General features: G+C 34.7%; 1 protein-coding gene across 2 annotated transcripts; it reads left to right on the top strand.

Moving 5' to 3' along the window:
- Window positions 1-1151: 1151 nt before the first annotated feature.
- Window positions 1152-25255, top strand: nae1 (nedd8 activating enzyme E1 subunit 1). 2 transcript variants are annotated; one of them, XM_039763239.1, is made up of 20 exons: window positions 1153-1299; window positions 1731-1834; window positions 2187-2247; window positions 3936-3966; window positions 4060-4131; window positions 4429-4508; window positions 4616-4725; window positions 5422-5531; window positions 5664-5726; window positions 6699-6762; window positions 10187-10278; window positions 10395-10454; window positions 10602-10735; window positions 13562-13637; window positions 13952-13991; window positions 14174-14260; window positions 15970-16062; window positions 22667-22781; window positions 22993-23042; window positions 25037-25255. In XM_039763239.1, exons 1-20 carry the CDS (start codon window positions 1241-1243, stop codon window positions 25144-25146), a joined length of 1611 nt encoding a protein of 536 aa, XP_039619173.1. In that variant the 5' UTR covers window positions 1153-1240; the 3' UTR covers window positions 25147-25255. The 2 variants fall into 2 exon arrangements, with proteins under 2 accessions (XP_039619174.1, XP_039619173.1); XM_039763240.1 differs by lacking the exons at window positions 22667-22781; window positions 22993-23042; window positions 25037-25255 and adding an exon at window positions 16696-17062 and having other exon boundaries at window positions 1152-1299.
- The last annotated feature ends 1275 nt before the right edge of the window (window positions 25256-26530 follow it).

Here is a 26530-nt window from a genome sequence, read left to right as displayed (position 1 = left end):
CTTACTCATATCAATGCTTGAGCATCTGATTTGCACCTAGTGGCATACTTTGTGTGTTGGGCTCAAAATTTGCATATAAATGACACCCAAGGGATATTCCAAATAATCGTAATACAGACCTAAGTTGTAGTATTTCACTTATAGTTCTGACAGCCAATTTTTCATCATACATTTTAAACATGATTCATGAATGTGGGTGTATGTTCCTTACTCCTACACATTAAACACTGGAACACCATCTGTTGTATTGAATCGCAAAATAAAGCAGGCTAACTCTGGTCAATGGCGCTATAATAGTTGCCAGTCAGTTGTGGGTCATCTGCTGTGCAAGTTTCTTTTTTTTTTAATTAAAAAATCCTAAACATTCTTTTGAACATTTCACATAAATGAAGAATGTCCATGGAGCAATAACTAACAGAACTGTAATCCAGGGTGGAATGGCAGTCTACTGCAAGGTATACCCAGGTACATAATCTATATTTAAATATATGGGGATGTAGTACTAGGGGATAAAATACAACTGGAACAGTGAAAAATAGTTTACTCAAAACTAGCCTTAACAAAAGACAAAGTGGAGAATGATAATCAGTTATGAAATTAAAGTGTGTTAAACTAAGCATGCGGCAAAATAAGCTACGTATGTGAACTTTAAGCACCGAATCATATTCTATCTTGTTTTCATTACTTGGATGTTCTACTACATTCGAAATTATGTTTCAGATCGACTAACAAATAAAAAATTTCAGCGTTTATATTTGTATACTTGTATATCCTGCAATATTCACTAATGTTTTCTGCTGGTGTCGCCAGGATAGATTCGACCTAAAGTGAACAATTAAAAAAGTACCTACTCGAAAATATGAGGATAATTAATGTCCCTGCTCTTAAGCTATCTTAGAATATGTACCTGTCTCCAATTTTAGTTTGTCCTATTTAGCTCTGTCTGAAAAAATAATTTTACATTTATCTTGTTGGTCTTGTGTCAACTGTTCTGTGTAGTTGGTTGTTTTATATTAGAATTTCAACTTGCTTTATTCTTCCAATAATGTGCGAGGAAAGGAATGACTATGTGTTTGTACCGCGACCTCTGTCGATTAAAATTTAAACTACAGTCGAAAGTGCAACTACCAAAGCAGAGAACTACATTTACTTTACAGTCAACAACTGGGCTGTGTCGAATCTGCCGCAGCAGAATGAGCAGGAAAGGCGATGAAAGAGTCGTCTGTGTGAACTTAAAAATATGGCAGAAACCATGAAAGTCAAGGCAACTAAAGAACAAAAATATGATCGACAGCTCAGGTAGTGAAGATAGCCGAGAGTTCAGATATAAAAACTGGTCTAACCAGATGTCAATTTCTCGATTTTTGAAATAATGTATTATCTTGCTCCTGATATTTGAGTATTTATGTTCTAATATGCCGGTAGGCCATTGAAATGTGCAGGTGGAACTAAATTGAAAAGTCCAATGTTCTTTAAAGGTAAAATGTATGTATATAAACACATCAATGAGCATCTGTTGTTGTTAGCAAATTTAAAATGGAAATTGGAACATGGGTTTTGCTGAGGTGTTTAAAAATTTCTAGTAGTTCATAATGTGCAGCTGATTTTAAATATTTGGTAATCTTACCATTGCAGAATTAAAATGAAACATGCCAGAAGCCATTGGTTTAAGTTTTATTTAATGTATTTTATGAACTTGTGAGCAATTCCTTGCCCTTTATTCCTTGAAGACTGTGGGGAGATCATGGTCAAGAAGCTCTGGAGAATGCACATGTCTGCTTAATCAATGCCTCGGCGACGGGAACAGAAATAATGAAGAATTTAGTGCTTCCAGGTACAACCTCAAATACTATTATAGCCGATAATGATAATACGCCGTTACCCGCATCGCCTGGCTCAGTTTCTGAAAATCTAATGCATTGTTGTTCTTATAGGTCATGTCAATTGGAATATGAAGTGTTTTGTTATATGTAATTTTAGAAAGGTTTTTGTAGAGTATTACTAAATTAATTTTTTGATTTATACTAAAAATGCACTTTAAAGCACAGATATCAAAGCACCGGTTTTTTAAAAAATGTCCTTTTTATATTTGACAAAACCCAATGTTTCATCAGTTGCTTTAACCTGATATGAACACTTGTGTCAATTTCTTTATTTTGCTTCTTTATGATTTTTTTTTCTTTAAGGTATTGGAGCATTTACCATTGTGGATGGACATTCAGTTAGTGGAGAAGATGTTGGAAATAAGTAACTAAATTATTTTTTTTTGTGTCTGCATGTAAGCACAACTGGCATAGAAGGAAAGAAAGCTATGTATTGCAGGATTACTAGTTCAGTCCTTACCTCTGAATCATTGTGAAGCTTTATGCAAACCCCCCTATAGAGTATTTAAGAAAAAATGTTTTTCCAAACTTGTAATGTGCCATTGAATGGTATTTACTATAGAAGAACAATATATGAAATAAAGATTGTTTGCAAAGTCTGGTTTACTTGAGCATAATTTCACCTATTGATATAATTAGTAATTAGGGGTGACAGGTTGTCCTGGTGTTTTAGCAATGAATGTCTCACAACTTCATTTTGATTTTTGGCTTTGAATCTTAGGCCAATCACCACTGTTTTTATGGAGTCCATTTGTTATTCCTGTAGCTGCACTTTTATTTTTTGTTTATGCTGTGCATTATTGGTTTTCTTCTCAGGTGCACAAAGATGTTTAAGATTTGCAGATACAGATGATTGTTCACTGTAAATTAGCTGTGAGCATAATTTACATCAGCATACCAATTGTTAGACTGCCACCCTATTCAGGGTGGTTACTACCTTGCGTCTTGGATGTTGAACTAGATTTACACTAGTAAATTCATGAACTAGAATTCATTAGTGTAAATGGTATTTAATGAATTTACTGTCAGAGAATATTATATCCATTCATCCATTTTCTAAATCTGCTTATCCAGAACAGAGTCACAGGGAAGCTGACTCTTATCTCTGCAAGCATTGGGTGCATGGTAGGAACAATCCCTGGACAAGGTGTCAACCCATCACAGGGTGAACACATACACATCAGGGGCTAATTTGGCATCACCTGTCCACCTAACATGTCATTGAATCGAATCAATGAAAGTTATGTGATGCACATACATATGTTTTTGCTTTGCTTTCTATCACTCAAAAATAAATATTTTAAGTGCTGTTGTATTAAAAAGTGAAAATTAAATGTTTTTTTTCTTCTTTAATTCCATCTGTTCTACAAATTGTCAGATGGATGAAATTTTCCAGGAAGGATTTAATATGGATGGGATCAGATTGCAAAAAATTATGATTCAGAAAGACTTCACCAATTGTAGTATGGCTGAGTATTACTAAATCAAATCCCAGTATGTCCCTAGTATTCCTAAAACAAAAAGGCATACACAGCAAGTAAATGTATAAATAATTAAAAATTCTTGCATATAGCCTTCACTTTTGCTCTGCCACATTTTTCTGTGAAGAGTTTAAAGCTATTCACTTCATACAGCAAAAAGTATCAGAATTTAATCCCAACTTTTTGATGATGTGGAACATGAGCATGGCTCATGCAGAACAGTTTTAGTAGCATATAATCCCAGTGCAAATATAATGAAAAGGTGTCTTATGTCTCTTTGGTGTTTTGAGTTCTGTCAAATGTTCAGCTTATCAAATATTGAAAATTCTTACATTGGCACTGACATTTTTGTCTTTTTTATGTTTAGAATCTTTGTAACTCAATATTTTCAAACTGGTTTAAGCTATCTTTTAGGTAAATTGCAGGTTGCCTAATTTTTAGGTTTACTTTTCTATTTTAAACATATGTTTTATATCTTAGTAGAAAATATTTATTTCCAAGGTGCTTAAATAGAAAACACAATCTTTGTTATTGCAAACATCTGATTACATATGTGTTGTTTCATTTATAGCTTCTTCCTAACTAAGACATGCTTTGGTAAGGTATGTTCATGAGTGTATTATTTTAACCTGTTACCTCTTTTTCTCCTAGCAAAGTATTAAAATATTTTAAAATCTTTTCATTTTCCTATACAGAACAGAGCTTATGCTGCCACAGAATTGTTGCAGGAACTTAACAGTGATGTGTCTGGTAATTTTGTTGAAGAGGTAAGAAGTTTTAAATGCATTACACATTTCTGACTTTAATTGTACTACTCCTGCTAAATAAAATATTGGTATAAAGAGGCTAAATATTTTAATGTCTTTCCATGGGAATAATAATTTTCTTTTGTAAGGCTAAAAAAATGTGTATTGATTTGTATGTTTAACTCCAGAGTGTTACTCTGTTGATTCAGTTCAAGGAATTATTATATCATTAAATGCAAAATATGGAGAATGTTTTTGCATTTCAAAAAAGTAGCATGTTTTCTGAATTTTCCAAGATATTTCTGCTGTTTCCTATAGAGTCCAGAAGAGCTCCTAGACAATGATCCAGAATTTTTCCAACGATTTAGTATGGTAATTGCGGTGCAGTTACCAGAAAGGTATTAGTTTTTATTTCTATTGGTCTCAGTTATGGATTACAGTAAAAATAAGTTGGGGTGATTTCCAAAATGCCCTTAGCAAAAATGTGTAATTTTTATCTTTTTAGTACATTGCTAAAATTATCTACGATTTTGTGGAATGCTGGAATACCTCTCTTAGTCTGTCGGACATATGGGCTTGTTGGATACATGAGATTATTGACAAAGGAACACACTGGTAAGTAAACCGACCTCGTAATTCGACTGACCTTTTTTTTTTTTTTATTATTATTATGGTATAATGGTTAAAAATATAAAGAAATGAAACTGAGAAAAATCATTTACAGCTAAATTACTGCAAATAAAATGAAAGTATGTTTATCTTGAAAAATGTTATCAACCACAACATTAAAATCGCTGAAAGGTGAAGTGAATAACATCGATTATCTCATTGCAATGGCACCCATCAAGGATTGGGATACATTAGACAGCAAGTGAACAGTAAAGTTCTTGAAGGTGATGTGTTTTCCGTGATTAAAATTGGCATACATTAGGATCTGAGCAACTTTGACAAGGACCAAATTACGATTACTAAGTGGGTTGGAGCATTTCCAAAACCGCAGGTCTTGTGGGGTGTTCCTGGTATGCAGCAGTTATAATCTACCAAAAGTGGTCAAGGACATCTAGTAAACTAACCACAGGGCCATTGGTGCTCAAGGCTGATTGATCATGTGAGAAGTGAGGGCTAGCCCATTTGGTCTGATCCCACAGAAGAGCTACTATGGCACAGATTGCTGAAACATAATGCTGGACATGAGAGAAAGGTGTCAGAACAATAAATAAATAATAAAAATGTAATAATTAAATAAGGAAAAATGTATCAAATGTTAATAATCACTAACCTAGTATTTGATAAATATATTTCCTTCTTCAGTGGTAGAATCTCATCCAGATAATGCACTGGAAGATTTACGATTGGATAAGCCGTTTACATCTCTCAAAAAACACTTTCAGAGTTTTGAGTTGGAAAATATGGATAAGAAGGTACTTTATAATATAAAAAAAAAAAACTACATCCTTTGGCAATGCAATAAATCTGCACTGCAAGAAATTATAGTTTAATTTTTAGTACCCCTGATTTTTACTTTGTTGTTTTTTTTCCTTGTAAATGTACAGGATCATAGCCATACACCATGGATAATTGTGATAGCAAAGTATTTGGAAAAATGGTTGAGTGAGGTAGGTTGATGTTTGAGAAGTGTGTGAAATCTTCTGTGTTAGTGTGTAATGTTATTGCTTAGAATTTATTTTTTAAACTGCAAAGCAATTTTAAAGTAGTGGTGAAAAATGAACTTCTATTTGATAGTTTTCTCTTGTAATACATCTTGTATGGTATAAAGGGACATTTGGTGTTAACATGCAAATGATTTAAAGAGTTTATTCTGTTTAGCTTTACCTAGGAGTATAGCTGTCTTTTTGTATTTTTTAAATTCATCACTCAGTATTACAACTTTCTTATGAATCAGAATTGGTTTAAGATTTAAGGGTCATGCCCATCCAGCATCATTAGATGCAAGGCAGGAAACTGTCATTGATAGGTTACCAGTCTTATCACTTTATCCACTCATGCACATATCAAAAAGCCATCAATTAACCATGCCTGCATGCTTTAAATAATGTGAAGTAAAACCTATACAAACACAGAGAGAACAAGCAAACTCAACCCAAAACAAATTACTACTTGTGTTATATTTGAACCCAGGATCTTGGATTCATGAAGCAGCAGCCCCATGCACTGTGCTGTAGTTGTGTGTGTGTGTGTGTGTTTATGGGAAATATATATAATGCTGTATTTTATCTGCATCAGTTACTTGCTGGGATAGGCTTTAGCTGCCCGACCCTACTCAAGATAGACAGTAGAGGTATACATATATAGCAAGAGATAAATAGATATATATAGATAGAATTTGTGTTGAAGTGGTCATAATAAAAATGAATGGATCAGTTTTTACAAGGCAGAGAAGACAAATACTCAAAAATCAGTCATTTACTCTGTTTAAATAAAGCCATCATCAGCTGCATTACTGAGGCACTTTTCTATGTTGCAATGGCAAGTTCTAGAAAATGTGACAATACTGAATAATTTTGGTTTTAATCTTTTAAATTCATTAAATTTAAGTATGGCAATTTATCTTGCCTCTGTAATTTCAGAACAATAACCATCTTCCTAAGTTATCTAAAGAGAAAGAGGCCTTTAAAGAACAAATACGTCAAGGTGTGTATATGTTTTTTATTTTCTCCCACAGTGTCCTTTTGTTAGATTTTTGTATATATTTATCTCATGACTTAATAGAGACATTTTTTTTTTTGGGAAGAAATTGCTAACCACTATTTTATGTTTTACTTAAATTTTGTGTATCCTTTTTAACCACGTACACAAGTTTATTCAGTATATTTTGTCTGGTTGATGAGTAGCTTGTTAATAATGAGAAGAGTAGGATTGCATAACATATACATTTTTACATTGCACATATTTCTTGTCTAAATCTTGCAGTGCATTTATTGCTCATTTTTAGGATACAAATTAGATTTGTATCACCATAACTTAAAAATGAATTTTCTTTGGGAATAAACTGCACTAGTTGTCACAAGAAAAACTAGCCTTTCATATTATCAGTGGCAGAAATCAGCTTAAAAATGCTAACCTATTTCTTTCTTTATTATTTCCTGATTTTTGTTCAAGTGCCAGAAATAATGGTGCTATTATTCTGGAGATCAAATGACATTAATTTTAATACTGTGACCATATCAAGCAGTGTATTATGACTAAAGGAGATGTCTACCTAAATTGCCTGTACCATGTACTATAATAATCTTTTATTTCATTTTGAAATTTAAATAGATAATTATCTTCTATTCGCATTTAGTAAGCAATACACAAAAATTGAGCTATATATAGTGGTATTTTTTGAAAGATGTAATTTATCCTTGCACTGTTCTTGCCTGGATTTTCTGCAGTTCCCTGTGATCTTCATAAGAATAATTGTTTATAGCAGAGTAGGGCATTTTAAAGTGGATGAAAGATTATTGATCAACAGGTACATATCCAAAGAGAAGTAAAATGACAATAAGGTACTGTAAGAAATGGATATGTGTGTGTTTTTATTTTTATCAGCTGATACCTATCAGTCACAAGGATCCTAATATACATACAACAGACGCATTGAACAGTAAAGGTTTATATTAGTAGAAGGACCTACATGCAGTGGTCCTATAGTATAATTAGAAGCAGGAACAGCAGCTAATTCTGTTGGGAACCAGATGAGGAACCTGACTAAACCTCTTTTTTTTTTTCTTATATTTTTCTTTCATCTGTGAAGTACAATATGTAATTGTTAAAGGATAGGCATCTTAATGTAAAAAAAAAAATTGACAAGAAATATACATATTTTTATCATGACTCTGTTAAGAACCAAGCGGGCTTTGAAAATGTCATGGTACTGTATATACATTTTAACTAGGCACCCTTTCAGCTGTACGATCCTTTATTTGAAGCTTTATTTTTTCTGTCTAAAAGATGAAGTAGAGAGCTGTGGGAAAATGCACAATGTAATTTTGCAATCTTGGTCAAAAGAAGTTTTTTGCTTTTCATGAATGCAGTTTACAGCTAATAACATGCATGTTAGCAATACAAGTTGGTGTGCAGTATTTTGAGTTTCTCTAAATACCAGAACTGCCTATAAGGACCTCAATGTGAAAACAAAAAACATATCGGTGTCCCTGAGTATTCAAACACAGCTTTGAGTACTTGTTGGAAGGAGATTATTTAAAATTTTTGTTCATATTTTACTATTATGTAGTATGCACTGATGCTTTTGTGACTATGTTTTATTTGTCACTCACTTATTTAAAGTGGGAGTTCAACCTTGGATGAAGGAAGGAAATGCCTCAGGTATATTTAAAATGCACTGATCTGTGATATGTAGTATATGGTTTGACCTCTGAAGAATGGAGAAAAAAATTAAACTTACTCCATTGCTGTGGCATAGTAAATGAAAAAGCTGTCTTACACTGAATGAACCTTTGTCTAAGATCACAGCCTGTGATGTGGCACCAAGTTAACACCTCATACACCTGTGTCAAGTTAGGAAAAAGTTTTTTCAAGTCTATTTGATGTTTAGCAGTGATTTGGAAAACACAATACCATTTTTTAAATTAGATAGTCAGAAATAAGTTTTTTTTAGTCCATATCTGAATGGTGAAGTGGTAAAGGACAAATTAAAACAACCTATCACCTTTTACAGGTTGCATACTGTATTCTGAAATCTACCTGCCTATCTGTGTACTCTATTAACTGTGTATTGTGAAATATTTGCATTGAACACAAAATTTGAAAAGAAATTATATTTCTTTACGTAAGCATTCTTATAGGCCCGCTTTCTTATAACTTCACATTTGCTGTACTACTTACAGTTGAAATGATGGCTAACTTGGGAATTCATATTTTGGCAACTTTGGCTGTAGTTTCTGCCAAATGTGGTGTTTAAAAAATTAAGCACTATTAATGACAGGGCTCAGTTATTTTTTGGATTCAGGAAAATGTAAGTGCCTTGAGCATGGGAAAGGCACTATATAAATAAAATGTATTATTATTAAAAATAATTTTTGATTAGTTGTTAGATTTTAAATATACAAAGAAGACCCAAAACAAAGCGTTGAACCTAGAAAACTAGAAATGGAGTTAAGGTGGTACATCTGTGTGCATGGGTTTTATGCAAGTTCTTTGATAAGGCCTACAGTTGAACATTGCACCTTATAAAACATTATACAGTATATTGATAGTAAAATAAGAAAATGTAATGCAGCAAAACAGGACATACACCAAGAGGGGGATACAGGATACGTTTCTCAAAGCACTGTATGTCTAGGTAGGAACAGTTTCTTCTAGGAGAAAAATTCCATTTCAAGGACAGACACCCGGACTGCCTGGAACCTTAATAGACCATAAGGATTCATGGGTCCACAGACACCATGGTGCGCATTATCCTAATGCTTACATGGCAGGCAAGAGAGTTAGTTTTGTTTATGCTAAGGAATATAGGGAATTTAGCATTGATCAAATAGAACAATGAATGTTTATAGTCAAACGCAGAGGAATTATTTTTTGGTTTATCCCTTTTTGCTTTGTTTCATAAAACCTTATATTCCTTCTTAGAGTGAATGATACAAAAACACTGAACTTCCCACAAAAAAATAAATTGTGTCTTAAATGCCCACATTTTTTAAAGAGACTTATCCTTAACAACTATAATTTCTTTGGCCAATCTATTATATTATTAACATTATATAGCTGATGTTTGAACTGGATAATAATAATTACTTTCAAATACATTATATTTGATGCTTTATAATATTCATATTATGTAATATGAAAAAGTTCAGTGGGAAATGGAGTTGTATACTTTTGAAGGTTATGAAACAAAAACAAATTGTTCTGGCATTTGGAATGGTGCCGTGTCTGATACTGCCTAATTAATGTTTTAAATTTAAAAACCTCTCACAAGTCTTAATATTAGAAGCATTGTTAATTCATTTATTTTTTTGACAGACCTCTGTTATATGAAAATTCTAGTTTGGCCTTAGTAAACGTGTTATTGCATATTGTATGTAAAACTTGATAAGACTTATTTATTTGACAGGAATCCGTAAAAGTGAGACTGGGGCACCAGAGGTTGAAGAAAATTTTGAGGAAGCCATTAAAAACGTAAACACAGCATTGAACCCAACTAAGGTTGGAATTTATATATTAAGTGCATTACATGAATAGATCACCATTGTGATAAGTACTTTAATCATTTTTTGCATGTTGTTAATGCTTTCAATCTTTTTTCCATTTAATATTAATAGATTTCAAGTGAAGTAGAATCTATTTTCAATGATGAACAGTGCTGCAATCTCACAACACAGGTGACTTTTTTATATATAGTAAACATTGAGACTGACAGAATAAACATGCAAATGCAAAATTTGTTTCTGCTACATTCTGCTCAGTAATTGAGCACATTATTAACACTGAGTTATGTTCTAAAATGTAATCTTATTTTAATTTGCCAGACTTCCTCATTTTGGTTGCTTGCTCGAGCTGTGAAACAGTTTGTGGAAAATGAAGGACATGGCAACCTACCAGTTCGCGGCACAATCCCAGACATGATAGCAGATTCTGATAAATTCATTAAACTCCAAAATATGTATGTATTTTGCATTTAAACTTTTTTTTATAGAAAAAATGTACAGTTGTACATTTTAAACCTTAAAGTTCATTCCTCACTACTAAGCTCTTGAGCAACCTCGAAAAACTCACTTAAACCAGCATACATATAAATTTTAAATTTGACTCTCCACATGGTGGGGAATTCACCCACACCTTACTGGTTTCCCATGATAGAGAGTTCTATAAATATTGAAGACAGACAATTTTCCAAATCATTTAAAGCTTAAAATGTGATCATAACAACATTCTGTTTGAATTAAATGAATGTTTTAAACTATGTCATTAAAAAATGTATTTGTGTACCCTCTAATACACACAATTGTATTCAATATTTTTTTAATATAACTCATTGTTACAAAAGTAGCAGCTTTCAAAACAATTAACTAAGTCTTCAAGTACACCTGAATGTTATGCAAAAATGTTTCTGACTTGTAATAAGGAAGTGGACAGAACTCTGTTATTTTCTTTGCATCGTAATTTAAAAGATTAAAAGAGGATGTAAATTGTGTGAATACATTTTAAAGGGTACTGTTGTTGCTTATAACTTACAATTATCTGGAATTGAGACCTTTAGTGAATTGAAATGTATGACTAATTACAAAATGATTTTTGCGTTTTCACACAAATTCCAAGTTGTGCTTAGTGTTGACGGAGTAGTACAAGGTAATGGTTCGTTTTGGCGGCCAACCTAAATAAATAACCTTAGAATAAAAACAGGAGCACCAAGTATAAACCACAAAAATAAACCAACACTGTAGCCATCTCAGCTTCAGTGGGCCCCTTTTGAAAATTTACACTCATCTATTATAAAAAAAAATCCTGGAAAGGAAAAGCAGGGCGATGAGACGTGATCTCCTTGGAAGTTCTCGGAAGACGCTTAAAAGACCCACGAGACGCAAAAAATATCGAATAAGAGAGCACAGCCAGCAAACATTCAGTCGTGTAAAGGCATGTAGCACACACAGATCCTGTGCTCTCAGCACATATAAAGCATATAAGGGCAATACGTTCTAGATGAAACGTTAACGACTAAGCAAAGTAGAAACAGCAGCGCGGAGAAAAGAGGCCCAAAAGCTTTGGAGAGAAAAAAAGGCAGATAAGAGATTATGAAATGATTGGAATTCGAATGGCTCAAACAAACGATGGCGCGATGCACATGCAGAGAAAGGTAAAGAATATGAAAGCAGTAAAATTCTAAAGTATTGTAGCGTCCCAGCCAGGTTGAAGCTTTTTTTGTTTTAAGTGACTGTTAGGTCAGATTGAGGGAGGGCAGAGTACAGCACGAAAGACTGATAGCAGAGCATTGATTGATGTGGTAAATTGGGTGAGACCTGGGGGATAAGGGGTCAGAGAGGGTGCTAGCAAGTTGTGTTTAGGGTTACGAAGTCAGCGATTGTTCAAGTAAAACTTTTGTGACACTTTATTACGTCTGTCGTTACAGTATCAAAAAAAAGATAGTAAAGATCACATTAGTGCAAACAAAAAGAAATGAATCATCAGGACCAGGTGTATTCGAAAAAATAGCAGGACAAAGCGAGGTCAGAAATAAAAGGTAAAGAGCAGAAAACAACGTCTCTTCGCATCATTCAATGCACAAAACATAGATTTACACAATAATGGACCATACGCTATGAGAATCTGTGGTCCCTCAACAGTTAAAGCAACGACAACTTTAATTTCAAAGAAAACACAATTCGGTCAGGTGTATATTTACATGCGAGCAGCGTTATATGTCCTGCGAGAAACAGATGTAACCACGCCTGGGGCCGGAAATAAAGGACAAGTATTGTTTTTACAAAGGTTTTTTTAAGTAAAAGTGAAAATAATGCATATGTAACAATTCCCATGAAAATAACAATCTTTTTAAATTGTGTATCCGGTAAACCAAACATGGGGGTGGGCAAGTGAAGCGAGCAGGGTGCAGAGCACCCTAGTTTAAAAAAGAAAGAAAGAGAAATTTCTTTAAGATTAGATGCTGCAGTGCTTCAGTACTACCCCAGGAACTGATATCTGTACTGAGTAAGTCAGCATTAGAGTTGTGCTTTGTGATATCCACTTTCATCTCCATAGTCCAGTGTTTACTGTATCACAACTATTTATGTGGTTATCGGGTGCTAATGTGCACTTTCATCTTAACTGCTGTACTCTTGGAAAACATCTGCAATTTTCCATGAGAAGGATGGGAGACGAGCATCAAGTGTCAGGACATCTATAAAGACTGTGTCAGCGTATGATTATGCTTCAGTTTGTTCTGCAAAGTGAGCATAAAAGTAGCAGCACAGACTTCGAAGTGTTAAAATGAATAAAAAGTAGCTGTCTTTGAGAGTTCCATTGACAATTAATAAGTTCACTTCAAGAACACTTAAAACTCAGCATTCTGCACACTAGTTTGCATTTGCCTTAACCACCTTCATGAGACAGACTTTGATTTTAACACACTATATATTCTGTAGAACTATCCTGCTTTAAACAGGGTTGGAGTTACAAAGGTAAGTTGAAGGAAATAGGTATAAAACTTGCTGTAAAATGAATATTTTATTAGGAGATGCAAGATTTATAAATGCAAATTAATTAAATATGGTATTGATGAATGTTCTCTGTAGCATTTTAAATATAGAGGCATATTTGATTGATTTTAATTTGTTGTTCTATGTATTTATTTACTTACTGTGTTTTCCAGATGTATTTTAACAAAGCCCAGTATAAATAAAATTACATGGTGTATAATTTTGTAAAACTCCTATTGATACCAAAAGAGATTGATTGTTCCTATCTGTCTTTTTTTTTTTTATTCTTTTATTAGTTATCGAGAAAAAGCAAAAGAAGATGCTGCAGTTGTCTCTAATTATGTAGCATCTTTACTACAGTCAGTTGGAAGGGTAAGTCAATTACATATTTCTTTGTGCAATTTGTATTGCTTTTCCTTAAAGAATATGAAAAGGTTTCATAATGCAGAAAAATACTAGATTGTGTAATTGTAATGATAATCATCATTAATTAATAGTATTAAATGAAAAATGCACTTCACCCTAAGCTTTTTAATGTGCCAAAAAGTAATAGTTAGCTTTCATTTCTGATCAAAGTTTGGTTTTTGGCTTGGAAGGTAAGAAGTACAGTTCAGTACAAATATGGGACTTTTTCATTCCTCACTGTAAAGACACTGTTGAGATTATGTAACTTTTCTTATTTGTAGCCATCAGAGAGCATCTCTGAGCAAGAAATAAGACTGTTTTGTAAGTATTTTGTTGTTTATTACTAAATACTTAACAGTAATTTATAAGTATTTAATATTTCAGCATGTCTTTTCATATATAAGTATGATATTTGCAGAAATGTAGAATCATTTTCCATTTCGGTGACAAATCCTTTGTTTATGTTTGTGTTAAAGAAAATTAACTTTTAAAATTTTACTTAGGTAAGAATGCTGCATTTCTACGTGTTGTACGTTGCAGATCACTTGCAGAAGAATACAATGCTGAAAATGTAAATAAAGATGAAATATGTAAGTAAAGGCTATCAATAGTTATTCCTTTGAGTGAATTATAAGCAAGTCTATAAATGACTGTTACAACCATAAGATTTTTATCGAAGGATATAGTAGCAGTGCATTATCTTAGATAAATTATCCTGATGATCTAAGCCATTATTATATACACTCACCTAAACGATTATTAGGAACACCATACTAATACGGTGTTTGATCCCCTTTCGCCTTCAGAACTGCCTTAATTCTACGTGGCATTGATTCAACAAGGTGCTGAAAGCATTCTTTAGAAATGTTGGCCCATATTGATAGGATAGCATCTTGCAGTTGATGGAGATTTGTGGGATGCACATCCAGGGCACGAAGCTCCCATTCCACCACATTCCAAAGAACAACAACAACAACATTTATTTATATAGCACATTTTCATACAAACAGTAGCTCAAAGTGCTTTACATAATAAAGAATAGAAAAATAAAAGACACAGTAAGAAAAGAAAATAAGTCAGCATTAATTAACATCGAATAAGAGTAAGGTTCAATGGCCAGGGGGGACAGAAATGCTCTGTTGGGTTGAGATCTGGTGAATGTGGGGGCCATTTTAGTACAGTGAACTCATTGTCATGTTCAAGAAATCAATTTGAAATGATTTGAGCGTTGTGACATGGTGCATTACACTGCTGGAAGTAGCCATCAGAGGATGGGTACATGGTGGTCATGAAGGGATGGACATGGTCAGAAACAATGCTCAGGTAGCCCGTGGCATTTAAACAATGCCCAATTGGCACTAAGAGGCCTAAAGTGTGCCAAGAAAACATCCCCCACACCATTACACCACCACCACCAGCCTGCACAGTAGTAACAAGGCATGATGGATCCATGTTCTCATTCTGTTTACGCCAAATTCTGACTCTACCATTTCAATGTCTCAACAGAAATCGAGACTCATCAGACTAGGCAACATTTTTCCAGTCTTCAACTGTCCAATTTTGGTGAGCTCATGCAAATTGTAGCCTCTTTTTCCTATTTGTAGTGGAGATGAGTGGTACCCGGTGGGGTCTTCTGCTGTTGTAGCCCATCCGCCTCAAGGTTGTGCATGTTGTGGCTTCACAAATGCTTTGCTGCATACCTCTGTTGTAACGAGTGGTTATTTCAGTCAAAGTTGCTCTTCTATCAGCTTGAATCAGTCGGCCCATTCTCCTCTGACCTCTAGCATCAACAAGGCATTTTTGCCCACAGGACTGCCGCATACTGGATGTTTTTCCCTTTTCACACCATTCTTTGTAAACCCTAGAAATGGTTTTGCGTGACAATCCCAGTAATTGAGCAGATTGTGAAATACTCAGACCGGCCCGTCTGGCACCAATAACCATGCCACACTCAAAATTGCTTAAATCACCTTTCTTTCCCATTCTGACATTCAGTTTGGAGTTCAGGAGATTGTCTTGACCAGGACCACATCCCTAAATGCATTGAAGCAACTGCCATGTGATTGGTTGATTAGATAATTGCATTAATGAGAAATTGAACAGGTGTTCCTAATAATCCTTTAGGTGAGTGTATGTGTTCTGCAATAAACCGAGAAAACATTGTTATAAGTGTAGATGGTCACCTCTAACATTGCATAGCCCTAAAAAATTGCATATATTTCTTTTAGTACAACAAAGAGAACATGTTTTAATGTTACAAATAGCTAAACTTGTGATTGTCTAAAAACATTTTTTACAGCATCATACATGGATAATCCAGACAATGAGATGGTGTTGTATTTAATGTTGCGAGCTGTTGACAGGTTCTATCAACAGCATGGTCGATACCCAGGTATGTGTTACTGTGTATCTGAAGTAATAAATAACATTTAGTTTTGGAAAAGCATTGGGTCACCATAATGCATTAATTTAGGTTTGGTACTAAGAATATATACATTGAGCAAAATATACCAAGTTCTTAACTAGCAAAGTTTAACGATAATGGATTCTGTGTACTAGAAATAAAATGCTAAATGAAATTAAAATTGGATTACAGGGTATAAAATAAAATTAAAATACTATAAACTCTTTGTTACTATTTTTTTTCCATTTTTTGCTCTGTTGCATTTATCTGCAGGTTGACAGTACTCCCTGAACAATCAGTTACATCCTTTTAACACTAGAATTACCAAAGCCTACGAAAAAACTCCTAAATCCATCTCACCTTAAATCTCTTTGCACCTATCTGTCAACGTCTTTTGTCTTGTAAATATGTTGATAAGCAGCAAGAAGTCTGCTCTCACAACCCCCACCGCCGCACAAAGTTTTCTCAGTTCAAGTCTGTTTACCTCGTGTCAGTTGCTTAGAGTTGTATAGAGTAAATACAATATCGTTATTTGGAATACATGCATTTCATGTGTGTTCTGTGTCTACGACAATCTATGTAAACATATTATTAAAACAAAAACTTTTTTTTATGTTTTAGTAATAATTGACAAAATGTAGACATGAAGCGATTTGGATACCAAACATGGTGCACTGCCATCTTAAGTAAGTGAGAAACGAAGACTCTGTGTCACTGTTACATGATTGGCCATGAGAATGTGTACTGTAAACAACATGACTGTGGACATTGCAGAGATAATTGGAAAATGGAAGCCACACCAAATAAATGAGAATACAAATGTTAGCATATTGACATCATGCAATAATGATAAATTGAATAAACAAAAGCTCCAAAAATGGAACAAAATTGTTTCTAGGACTGACATAATAAACATTCACCACAGTAGCCTCATTTCATCTGTAATTGCTGACACTGTAATAACCGCAAACTTAAAAGAGTTCAGGCATTGCCATTTCTTGACACCTTTCTCCAGTGAGCAGTATAACAAATGTTCATTGACACTAGAATTACCAAAGTCTATGAAAAAACTCATACGACTGCTTTGGTGGAGTAATGGTAAGAACTGCTGACTGGTAATTGAAAGGTTACGAGTTCGATCACAGAGTCTTTTGAGAAGTGAGCTGCTCTTATTTTTACTATTTTAGAATAAAAACATAATTTTGATTTAAGTCTGTAACAGCTGGTGGTACTTATGGTACTTGTAAAGGTTAGCTTTGTTTTGTTTTTTTCTCTCCAGTTTTATTCTCCCAGTCACATTCACGCTTCCCCCAATATGACACTGCTGTTTTCACATAAAGATGTGCTATAACAGAGGTGAACTCAGATGACAAGGGTTCTACATCGGAGAAAGAATGCACGTCACACTTTTGCCATCGCTGTACTTTGTATATGTACCCAGGAAGCTCTGCAGTCTACTTTTGACTTTTCGCTGTAGGAAGATAAGCAAATAGATTAAGGTAAATAGGTAAATAACATTTAATCTGGCTTTTACATACAAAGTAGAGCGATGGCAGCTTCTACCTGCAGCTATAGACTCTTCAGTACATGAGCAACTTTCCACGCTAGTGTTTAGATCTGGACGGTGTATGTGCCCAAAAAAGAAGTCTGACTGCATTTTCCTACCATTTCTTGCAAACTGAAGTGTCAGCATGCACTTTTCATGGCATTACACATGTATTTTTTGAACATGCCCGTGTCAATCAAACACAGGAAGCTCTGCAGTCTACTTACGACTTTACGCTATAGGAAGTAAGTAAATAAATTAAGGTAAATAACTTGTGATCTGGCTTTTATATACAAAATACAGTGAGGACAGCTTCCACCTGCAGCTATAGACTGTTCAGTACGCGAACAACTCTCCACGCTAGTGTTTAGATCTGGATGGTGTATGTGCCCAAAAAAGAAGTCTGACTGCATTCTTGTACTCCTTTCTTGCTAAATGAAGTGCTAGCATGCACTTTTCGTGGCATTTTTTTGTATTTTTTGAGCATGTCCTTGTTAATCAAACACAGAAAGCTCTGCAGTCTACTTATGACTTTACGCTGTAGGAAGTAAGTAAATAAATCAATGTAAATAACATTAGATCTGGCTTTTATATACAAAGTACAGCATCGGCAAAAGTGCGACATGCATTCTTTTTGTTTTTTTGCAAGTGCAGCTTTGACATCGTGGACCATAAGGTGCATACTAATTCAGCGTGAGCAGTAACACTCAATAAAACTGAATTAAAAAAAAAAAATTCAAGTGAGAATAAGATATCAATAAGGCAGATTCACCTGTGTTTGTGTGTCAGCTTTTATCCATCTGGATCAGAGAATTTCCAGTTCCATTGTCTGAAAACACCACTCACATCTACAGTTATTCCTAGTTTCAAATAAAAAGTAACAGCGTCATATCCCTTTGGGGGGCGGGTGTAGTATGTATCATGATCATGACTGAGAGAATAAAAGTGAAAAAAAAAAGCTAACTTTTACAAATACAAGTACTTCAAATTTACACGGGCTGTTACAGACGCAAATCAAATGTATGTTTTTATTGTATATTTTTTTTTATTTTATTTTTATTAATTTTATTGCAATCCATACAAATCAATCAAGTTTTTATAAAAAGAAAAATTGAGTTAAGGACAAATCGATCTCCACCCCTGCGAGAGAGAGCAAGGCAAACGGCGTGAAATTTAAGGCTTGTAAACATACCTAAATTAATAAATTCTCTGTGCTTTATGAGCTTATTTTAAAATATTACTGATTAGATCCTGCCATGTTTTGAAAAAAGTCTGTACAGATCCTCTGAGTATTTGATTTTTTCCAATTTCAACTAGTATAACACATCATTTTCCCACTGACTTAAACTGGAAGAACCCAAACTCTTAACTTTTTTAACACTATAAGTCTGCGTGCCAAAAGTGTAGTGAATGCAATCACAATTTGTCTTTCTCTACTTTAAACCCATCTGGAAGAACCCCAAACACAGCTGTTAAAGGGTTAGGAGGGATTGTGAGACCAAGGCTGTCTGAAAGGTAATTAAAAATTTTGGTCCAGAATAATGTTAATTTGGTGCAGGCCCAGAACATGTGACCCAGTGAGGCTGGGACTTGGTTGCAGCGTTTGCAGGTTGGATCATGCCCTGGAAACATTTTGGAGAGTTTTAGACGAGACAGATGTGCTCGATATATAATTTTGAGTTGTATAATTGTATGCTTTGCGCATATGGAGCTCAAGTGAATTCTCTGCATTGCTACTTTCCACTCCTTTTCTGATATATTTATGAGAGATCTTTTTCTCAGTGTCCTCTTGGATTTTTGAAAGGGAGGGATTGTAAAATGATTTTATATATTGTAGAGATGGTGTCTAAGTCCTTGAGATTGAGCAATATTTTTTCCAGCATGGATGAAGGTGCAAGATGAGGAAAATCGGGAAGGTTCTGTTTAACAAAGTTCCTGATTTGAAGATAGTGAAGGAAATGTGTAGCTAGAATGTGAAATTTGGAATGTAATTGTTCATAGGATGCAAAGACGTTGTCTATATAAAGATCTCTAAGCAAGTTAATTCCAAATTTTTCCAGATATTAAAAACTACATATGTTTGCGAAGGTTGAAAGAGGTGGTTCTTTTGCAGAGGTGCCACAGATGTAAGCTTCTATTATATTATTGTATAATATTAACAATAAGAGCAGCTCACTACTCAAAACGGCAAATATGAGGCAGTCAGGATCGAACCGGGGGACTCTTGATTACAAGTCAGCAGTTCTTCCCACTGTGCCATGGAAGCTGTTGTATCAGCCTTGTACCTATTGTGAAAGTGTTTATTTGATCTTTGGATTTAAGGCTTCACACATTATACAGTTTATGTCTACATTTTGTCATTTATTACTAAAATATGAAAAACGTTTCAGTTTTAACAATGTGTTTATATAGATTGTTGTAGAAACAGAACACACATAAAATGCATGTGTTCCAAATAACAATCTGTGATTTCCATATACTGTACATCTCTAGGTACCTGACTCCCAGATAATTGAGGCATGAGATGGGAGAACTTTGTGCCCGTTCTGCGGCAGTTTTCGGGGGGTGCTGGGAATAGTAGGCTGCTTGTCTTGATCTGCACATTCACAAGACAAAAGACGCTGATGGAGAGATGCAAAGGGATTTAAGGTGGGCCAGGTATACAAGTTTTTTCCTAGGCTTTGGTAATTCTAGTGTTAAGTGGAAGGTGAATCACCCCTCGGTACCAGCAGTGACAATGGCAGCTATCCAGAGAACTTTGAAGTCAAGTCACTGATCTAAATGCTATTATGCAGATGGACATGAACCCTTTTCAGCCATCTTGGTAATAATTAATATAGAAATACAGACTGACCAGAGATTAAATAAGGTCTGTCCTTGGTCTCGTGCAGGACAGATTGAAAAGATAAACACGCCAGAATTTTGCCCTCAGTCCCACTGTGCAGCTTCTAACAGCTTTCTGATTCTATGCCACCAGTGGCTTCCTGCAGCCCATGGGTAATGCACATGGCCTCAACAAGGCCTCTGTGTCCAAATCTGTGCATGCAGTAACCAGATTACTGTTGTGCCAGGCACATGACTTAAATTTTCAGCCGAAGGGAATGCTTTTCATGTCATCAAAATTGGCTTTCATGCCATTTCAGGCATACCTGCCATTGTAGGTGCAGTCAATAAAACGCTTATCCCTATTTATACTCTGTCTCTTGAATCTCATATACACATGTTGGAAAGGTGCTAAATATCCAGGTGATATGCAACCACTTTTTACATACATTTTGTCCAGGTGGCCTGGGATTACACATAATTATATCTTGTACGATTCTGGATTGTGTCAAATGTAAGGGGTGTTGTATATGCTGGTTACTGGAAGACAGTGTGTTTCCTTTTCACAAATTGATGAACCCCCAAACTGAGGCTGAGGAGAGGTGTAACGCTGTACACCAAAGCACATACACCGTTTTGGAGCACGTTCTGGACATTAAAAAGATGTGATTTTGCTGCCTGCCCAGGTCCTCGGGGAAGCTCATGAGCCTTGGAAAACAACACTTTTTATATTTACCACTTCCTCCAAATGTTATTTTAACTTCTCTTTTGGGAAGGGATTTATGCTTTTCCCATTGCAGCTCACCATTGATCTTTTTTTACAAGGAAGCAACCTGATTGAGCCTATTTATAGAATGTTGACTAATAAGTTAAATTAATGTGATCTTTTTAGAGTTTGTGCTGTAATGTGTTTTAATTGATTTTTTTTAATTACCTGTGTTTTTTCATTCACATGTAACTGGTAGGATAATATAGAGAGTCTGTGTTTTTATGACATGTACACTGGGGAGGAGCCAACAAATAAGTACTTTAAACTTATCTGTTAAATGTCAGATAACGAGGGGCTTCTAGAAACACTTACAAAACTCACTTGTTCTTATGTTATTCTCAGTCTTGTTCGTTATTCATGAAGATCAGTCATTTTTGGGAAACACACCTGGTTAGCCATTTTATTACTTCAACCTAACAAGATGTGAAAAATTTTAATCAAAGCTTAGTCATGCACCAACTTACAGCTCTATTTAGGACCAGCAATGTGTCTGTATGTCAAATTGGTCATATGTCTATCACAAAATCTACAGGTCATTGTAACTGAGTCTCCATGGATTGGTGCGAGTCACTGGTATGCATATTTTAGCTCCTAGTATGGAGTAGCACTAGCCAGTCTTCGCCTCTTGACCGCCGTATGCTGGGCCCATGTAATGCACTGTTACTGAACCACTGGATCACAGCGCCGGTGAGCTGCAGGTTACTGTCTTTGGTTCACAAGTGGGTAGCATTGCACAATATGTTTCCTCGTTTCCAGGTGAGCTTATTTCATCAAGAGGGACCAATGATCCTCATCAATGTATTTAAAAGAGGCAAAACTGAGGTGCAGGATCATAAAGGTTGAGAAACACTGAATACAGCCCTTTAAGAGTCAAAATATATGAGACCCTGTAAAGAAATAATATTAATAATGAGAGATTAATTACAATGGCTGGTTTTGGTCAATTCTAAAACATTACTACTCTTGTTTTCCTATGTCCCTTTGCCGTAAGTATGATTGTATGCCGCAAATAGGTGCAGGGTTTTATTTTTTATCTTTTTCAACAGCAGCATCTTGTTTTACTTGTTAACCTTCCATTTTCATAATTGCAATATGATTTAATGTCAGTTTGTCAGTTTCAATAAATGTATTAGCAAGCAGCAATTAAAATGAATTTTAATGCAATGTGAAGCAGCATACAAGTGGAAATTAGAGTAATAATTGGATTTAACGCTGGGTTGAAACAGGCTACTTGCAAAACAGATTTAAATAAATTTGCAAACCTTATTAGCCCCCATTATCGGTTGTGGTAATTTCATGTGTAAAGTAAAACCAATATATATTGTCCATGCTAATTTTACTGAGGATACCTAAATTATTTATAATAATCTATTTAATCAAGACAGAATTGTGTAATTGTACGTAACATCGATTTACTAGAAGTTGATATGCTTTTACTTTACTTTTTTATGTAGGAGTATATAATTGTCAAGTTGAAGATGATATTGGAAAACTAAAGTCCTGTGTTAATAGCCTTCTGCAGGAATACACTCTGAGTGTCAATGTAAAAGACGATTATATTCATGAATTGTAAGTTGGTTTTTTTTTTTTTTTAATGTTATTGTTTCCATTGCTAGTAAAGTTTGAATTAACAGGTTGCTCAAGAACAAACTAATCAGGCAACCTACGGAATACGATTTCCACACTTGTATAATATTTACTTTTTGGTTAGCCAGTATTAGTAGAAGCAAAATATTAGGGTATTTAATACTGTAAATAAGATATATTCTTTATTTTACAGCTGCCGATATGGTTCAGCAGAACCACACACTGTTGCTGCATATTTAGGAGGTAAGATTAAACTGCAGTTTATTTTCCATTTTAATCCTCTGAAGAAAGTAAATGTAAAATGCATGAATAAAAAATAATCAGGCAGTTGATTTTTTGTATAATTTGGTGTAGAGGTGTATTTAAAAACTTTAAATTTATCATAAATTAAGATGAACTACTATATTTGTATTTGCTAAGCCAATGTTTTTATCTACGGCAATTTTTTTTAATTTTTTTTTATTTAAACCTCAGTCTAGAGACTGTTTTGGAGTGTAGCAGGAGAAAAGTGACCACAAACGAAGAGCTATAAAGCTAGCATAACAAAAAATGATCAAATAACAGTATGACCGGTATTCTCTGAGGGAAAAAAAACATTCATTAATGATTTGAGAGATATTCACAGAACAGTAGAGTTTTCAGTCACTTCTTAAACACATTGAGAGAGAGCTCATTCCACCAACTAGGAGTTCTATATGAAAAGAATGAGGATTGAGATTTCATACCATGTGAAGTTGGAATCACCAGACTCTTTTTACTGGCGAACCTGAGTGGGCAAGAAGGAGCTTAGTACCTTACCAGTACATCCATATACACAGGTGCTGACCAATTGATTATTCTGTAAGCAAGTATCAAGGATTTGAACTTAATGTGTACTACGGGGAGCTACTGTAGCAACTTGAAAAAAGAAGACATGTCTGTCTTGGCTGGTTGAATACAAGACATGCTGCTGCATTTTTGACCATCTCTAGTGGCTTGATGGCAAATCTGGGTCTACCTGCTAGTTGTAAGTTGCAGTAATCCAGATGTGACAAGAGCCTGGACTAGAAGTTGTGCTGCATACTCTGTCGGATAAGGTCTTAGTTTGAGGTTGTTACACAGTGTGAATTTGCATGAATAAAAGACTATTGAAATGTGGTCAGAGAAAGATAGCTGCTGTTTAGTCACCACCCCAAGGTTGCATACTGTCTTGTCAGGTGTTGTTTTCATTGAGAAAAGCTGTCCAGAGATTGGGAGTGGGCCAGACTGGCCGGGTGGGATAATACGAACCTCTATATTTGCCAAGTTGAGCTGTAACTGGTGGTCCTTCATCTATGTTGAAATATCCATAAGACATGCAGAGACTCTATCCAATACCATGTTGTAATCGTGAGGGAATGACCAGTATAGTTGTGTATTAGCATAGAACTGTTAGGAGAAACTGTGGAACTGGATGATAAGGCCCAGTGAGCCAGTTTAGAGAACCCAGAACCAATCCTTGGGGCAACTGTGTGCTTTCCTGATGCACCCTCGACATCTCTCCTCGCCAAGACACGCTGGGATGTGCCAAAGATGTAGGATTCAAACCATCAGAGAGGAGACTCAGTATTGCCAAGGGCAGAGAATGTGACAAGAAGGATATCATAGTTGTCCTTGTTAAAGGCAGGGGAGACATCTATAAGAATCAGGACTGATGACATGTTGGTAGTTCTAGCTGACCATAGCTGTTTGACCCCTATCAGTAAAGCTCTTATTACTTAAGAGGACAGACTGTTTTGAGTCATATGGTGTGCATTTTACAATTTGTAATGTGTCTCATGGATTACAAAATAGGTCATATCAAAATCGAAACTTTATTTTGTGGGTCCATTCGTCAAACACTTAGTTTTTTTGGGGGGAGTTTCTCGGAATCTTTAAATATTCCTATATTGCCTATTTTTTATATGTCAAACAATTTTACACTAAAATGATTATTGACATTAAATGAATGTTGATGGATTTCTTTTTGAACATGCAGTTATTAAAACTGTCCAATTAGTCATTTTCCACTTTCTCATACTATTATGTAGAGTTTTCATGTGGAAGTCCTGTATTATAAGCAACTTGTATTATTCATGTCAGGTGTAATTGGTAATCACAAATAAAATATTTCTTGCATGGGTGAAAATTAATGGCATGCTAAATCTAAACTGTGACTATTTTAGCAAATAATGCTTATTGATGTTATTGATATATTATAAATATTTTTTTTTTTCCAGGAGCAGCGGCACAGGAAGTTATCAAAATAATAACCCATCAGTTTGTTCCTTTTAACAATACTTTCGTTTACAATGCAATGACACAGACATCTGCCGTATATAGCTTATAGTGCAAACTACACTTGATGTAAATGTTATTAACCTTGTGTAAAAATATTAGAACATAGCTGTTTAAAGTTTATACTCTTTACTGTATTATAATAAAATGCTGACCTTTAATTTTTGTATGTTTTACTATTTTTTTCTCTGCAGTTATTTCAGATATCTTGAAATAACACATTTTTGTAAAATATTTTATGTGTGCAGACTGTTTTGTAAATTTGGAGGGGGAAAAAAAAACAAAACTTCTATCTCCATTGTCACCATTTTCCATTATTGTGTAATATTTGTCAAATGCACGTCAGTTGTTTCAAAACCCCCAACCGTATTGTTTTAATTTGTAGCCCATATACTAGGCATGTATTTGATTTTACGTAACTCCTCTTTGCAGAAAGATTACTTTGGAACACTTAGTACGTGTAATCCATTTTATCCAGCTTCCAAATGCATCTTTGACTCTTCTTTGTAAGATTTTTACTTGTTTTGATGACTTTATCAGATACACTCATTAGTAGAATGGTTTACTGTTTTTCCTTTAATCAAGATAAATTCATTGTAAATTGGAATGAACAAGACTTCGGAGGTACAGCACAAGTATGTTTATCTTTCTCAACTGCATTGAAGCTTAATGGTTCATTGCATCTCATTCCATCCATTGCAGTAGTAATGTTATACTTAAAGATTTTAAAAAAAGTGCACCAGATTGGCAAGCAGTGATGTTCACTTAGCCTCTGCCAGTTAAACATTGCTCTACTGCCCAAAGTTTAATTATTTTTTGGAAAAATTTATGAACATATTTTTATTATTTGTTATAACTGACCATCATCAACCCAGACCCTTAGTCTGTATGCATGTTCCTTTGCCCCACACCATCTATATGTTTTTGCTTACTTGACAAGAATGGGGCTTCGACGGGTCAGTGGTTACCATCCTCCTATCAGTGTTATGCTAAGGTGTACATTTCCAATAGTCCTTTTTTTAGACACCAGTGTCTTAATCTAAATTAAGTTACCATGCACATGTCATGTCAGGCTCATTCAGTCCATTCAACCACAAGAGTGGAGCTTTATTAATTTGAAGATGGTTGTCTTCCCGAGTGGTGGACTGCTGATACAGCAATGATATGATTATTCCTGAAAACCCCAACCAGATTATGCTGCATTGAAACCTACATAACTCTTTGTCTTTCCAATAGTCCTGAATTGGTAGACACACAGTTGTTTGGCATATGGCTAGCTGTTTGAAATGCATTGTCTTCATATATGATGAATGTGTAAAATGATTACTGTACCTAATAAAGTGTGCACCATAGTATACAATATGGATTGTTGATTCACTCCATATTTACATTTATTATATTGTTACATTATTATCTTTTCTTTTTCTCTTCATATG

Source organism: Polypterus senegalus, chromosome 9 (genome assembly GCF_016835505.1).
Source record: "Polypterus senegalus isolate Bchr_013 chromosome 9, ASM1683550v1, whole genome shotgun sequence".
Classification (NCBI taxonomy): Eukaryota; Metazoa; Chordata; class Cladistia; order Polypteriformes; family Polypteridae; genus Polypterus; species Polypterus senegalus.
This window is presented reverse-complemented; position numbering and strand designations above follow the sequence as displayed.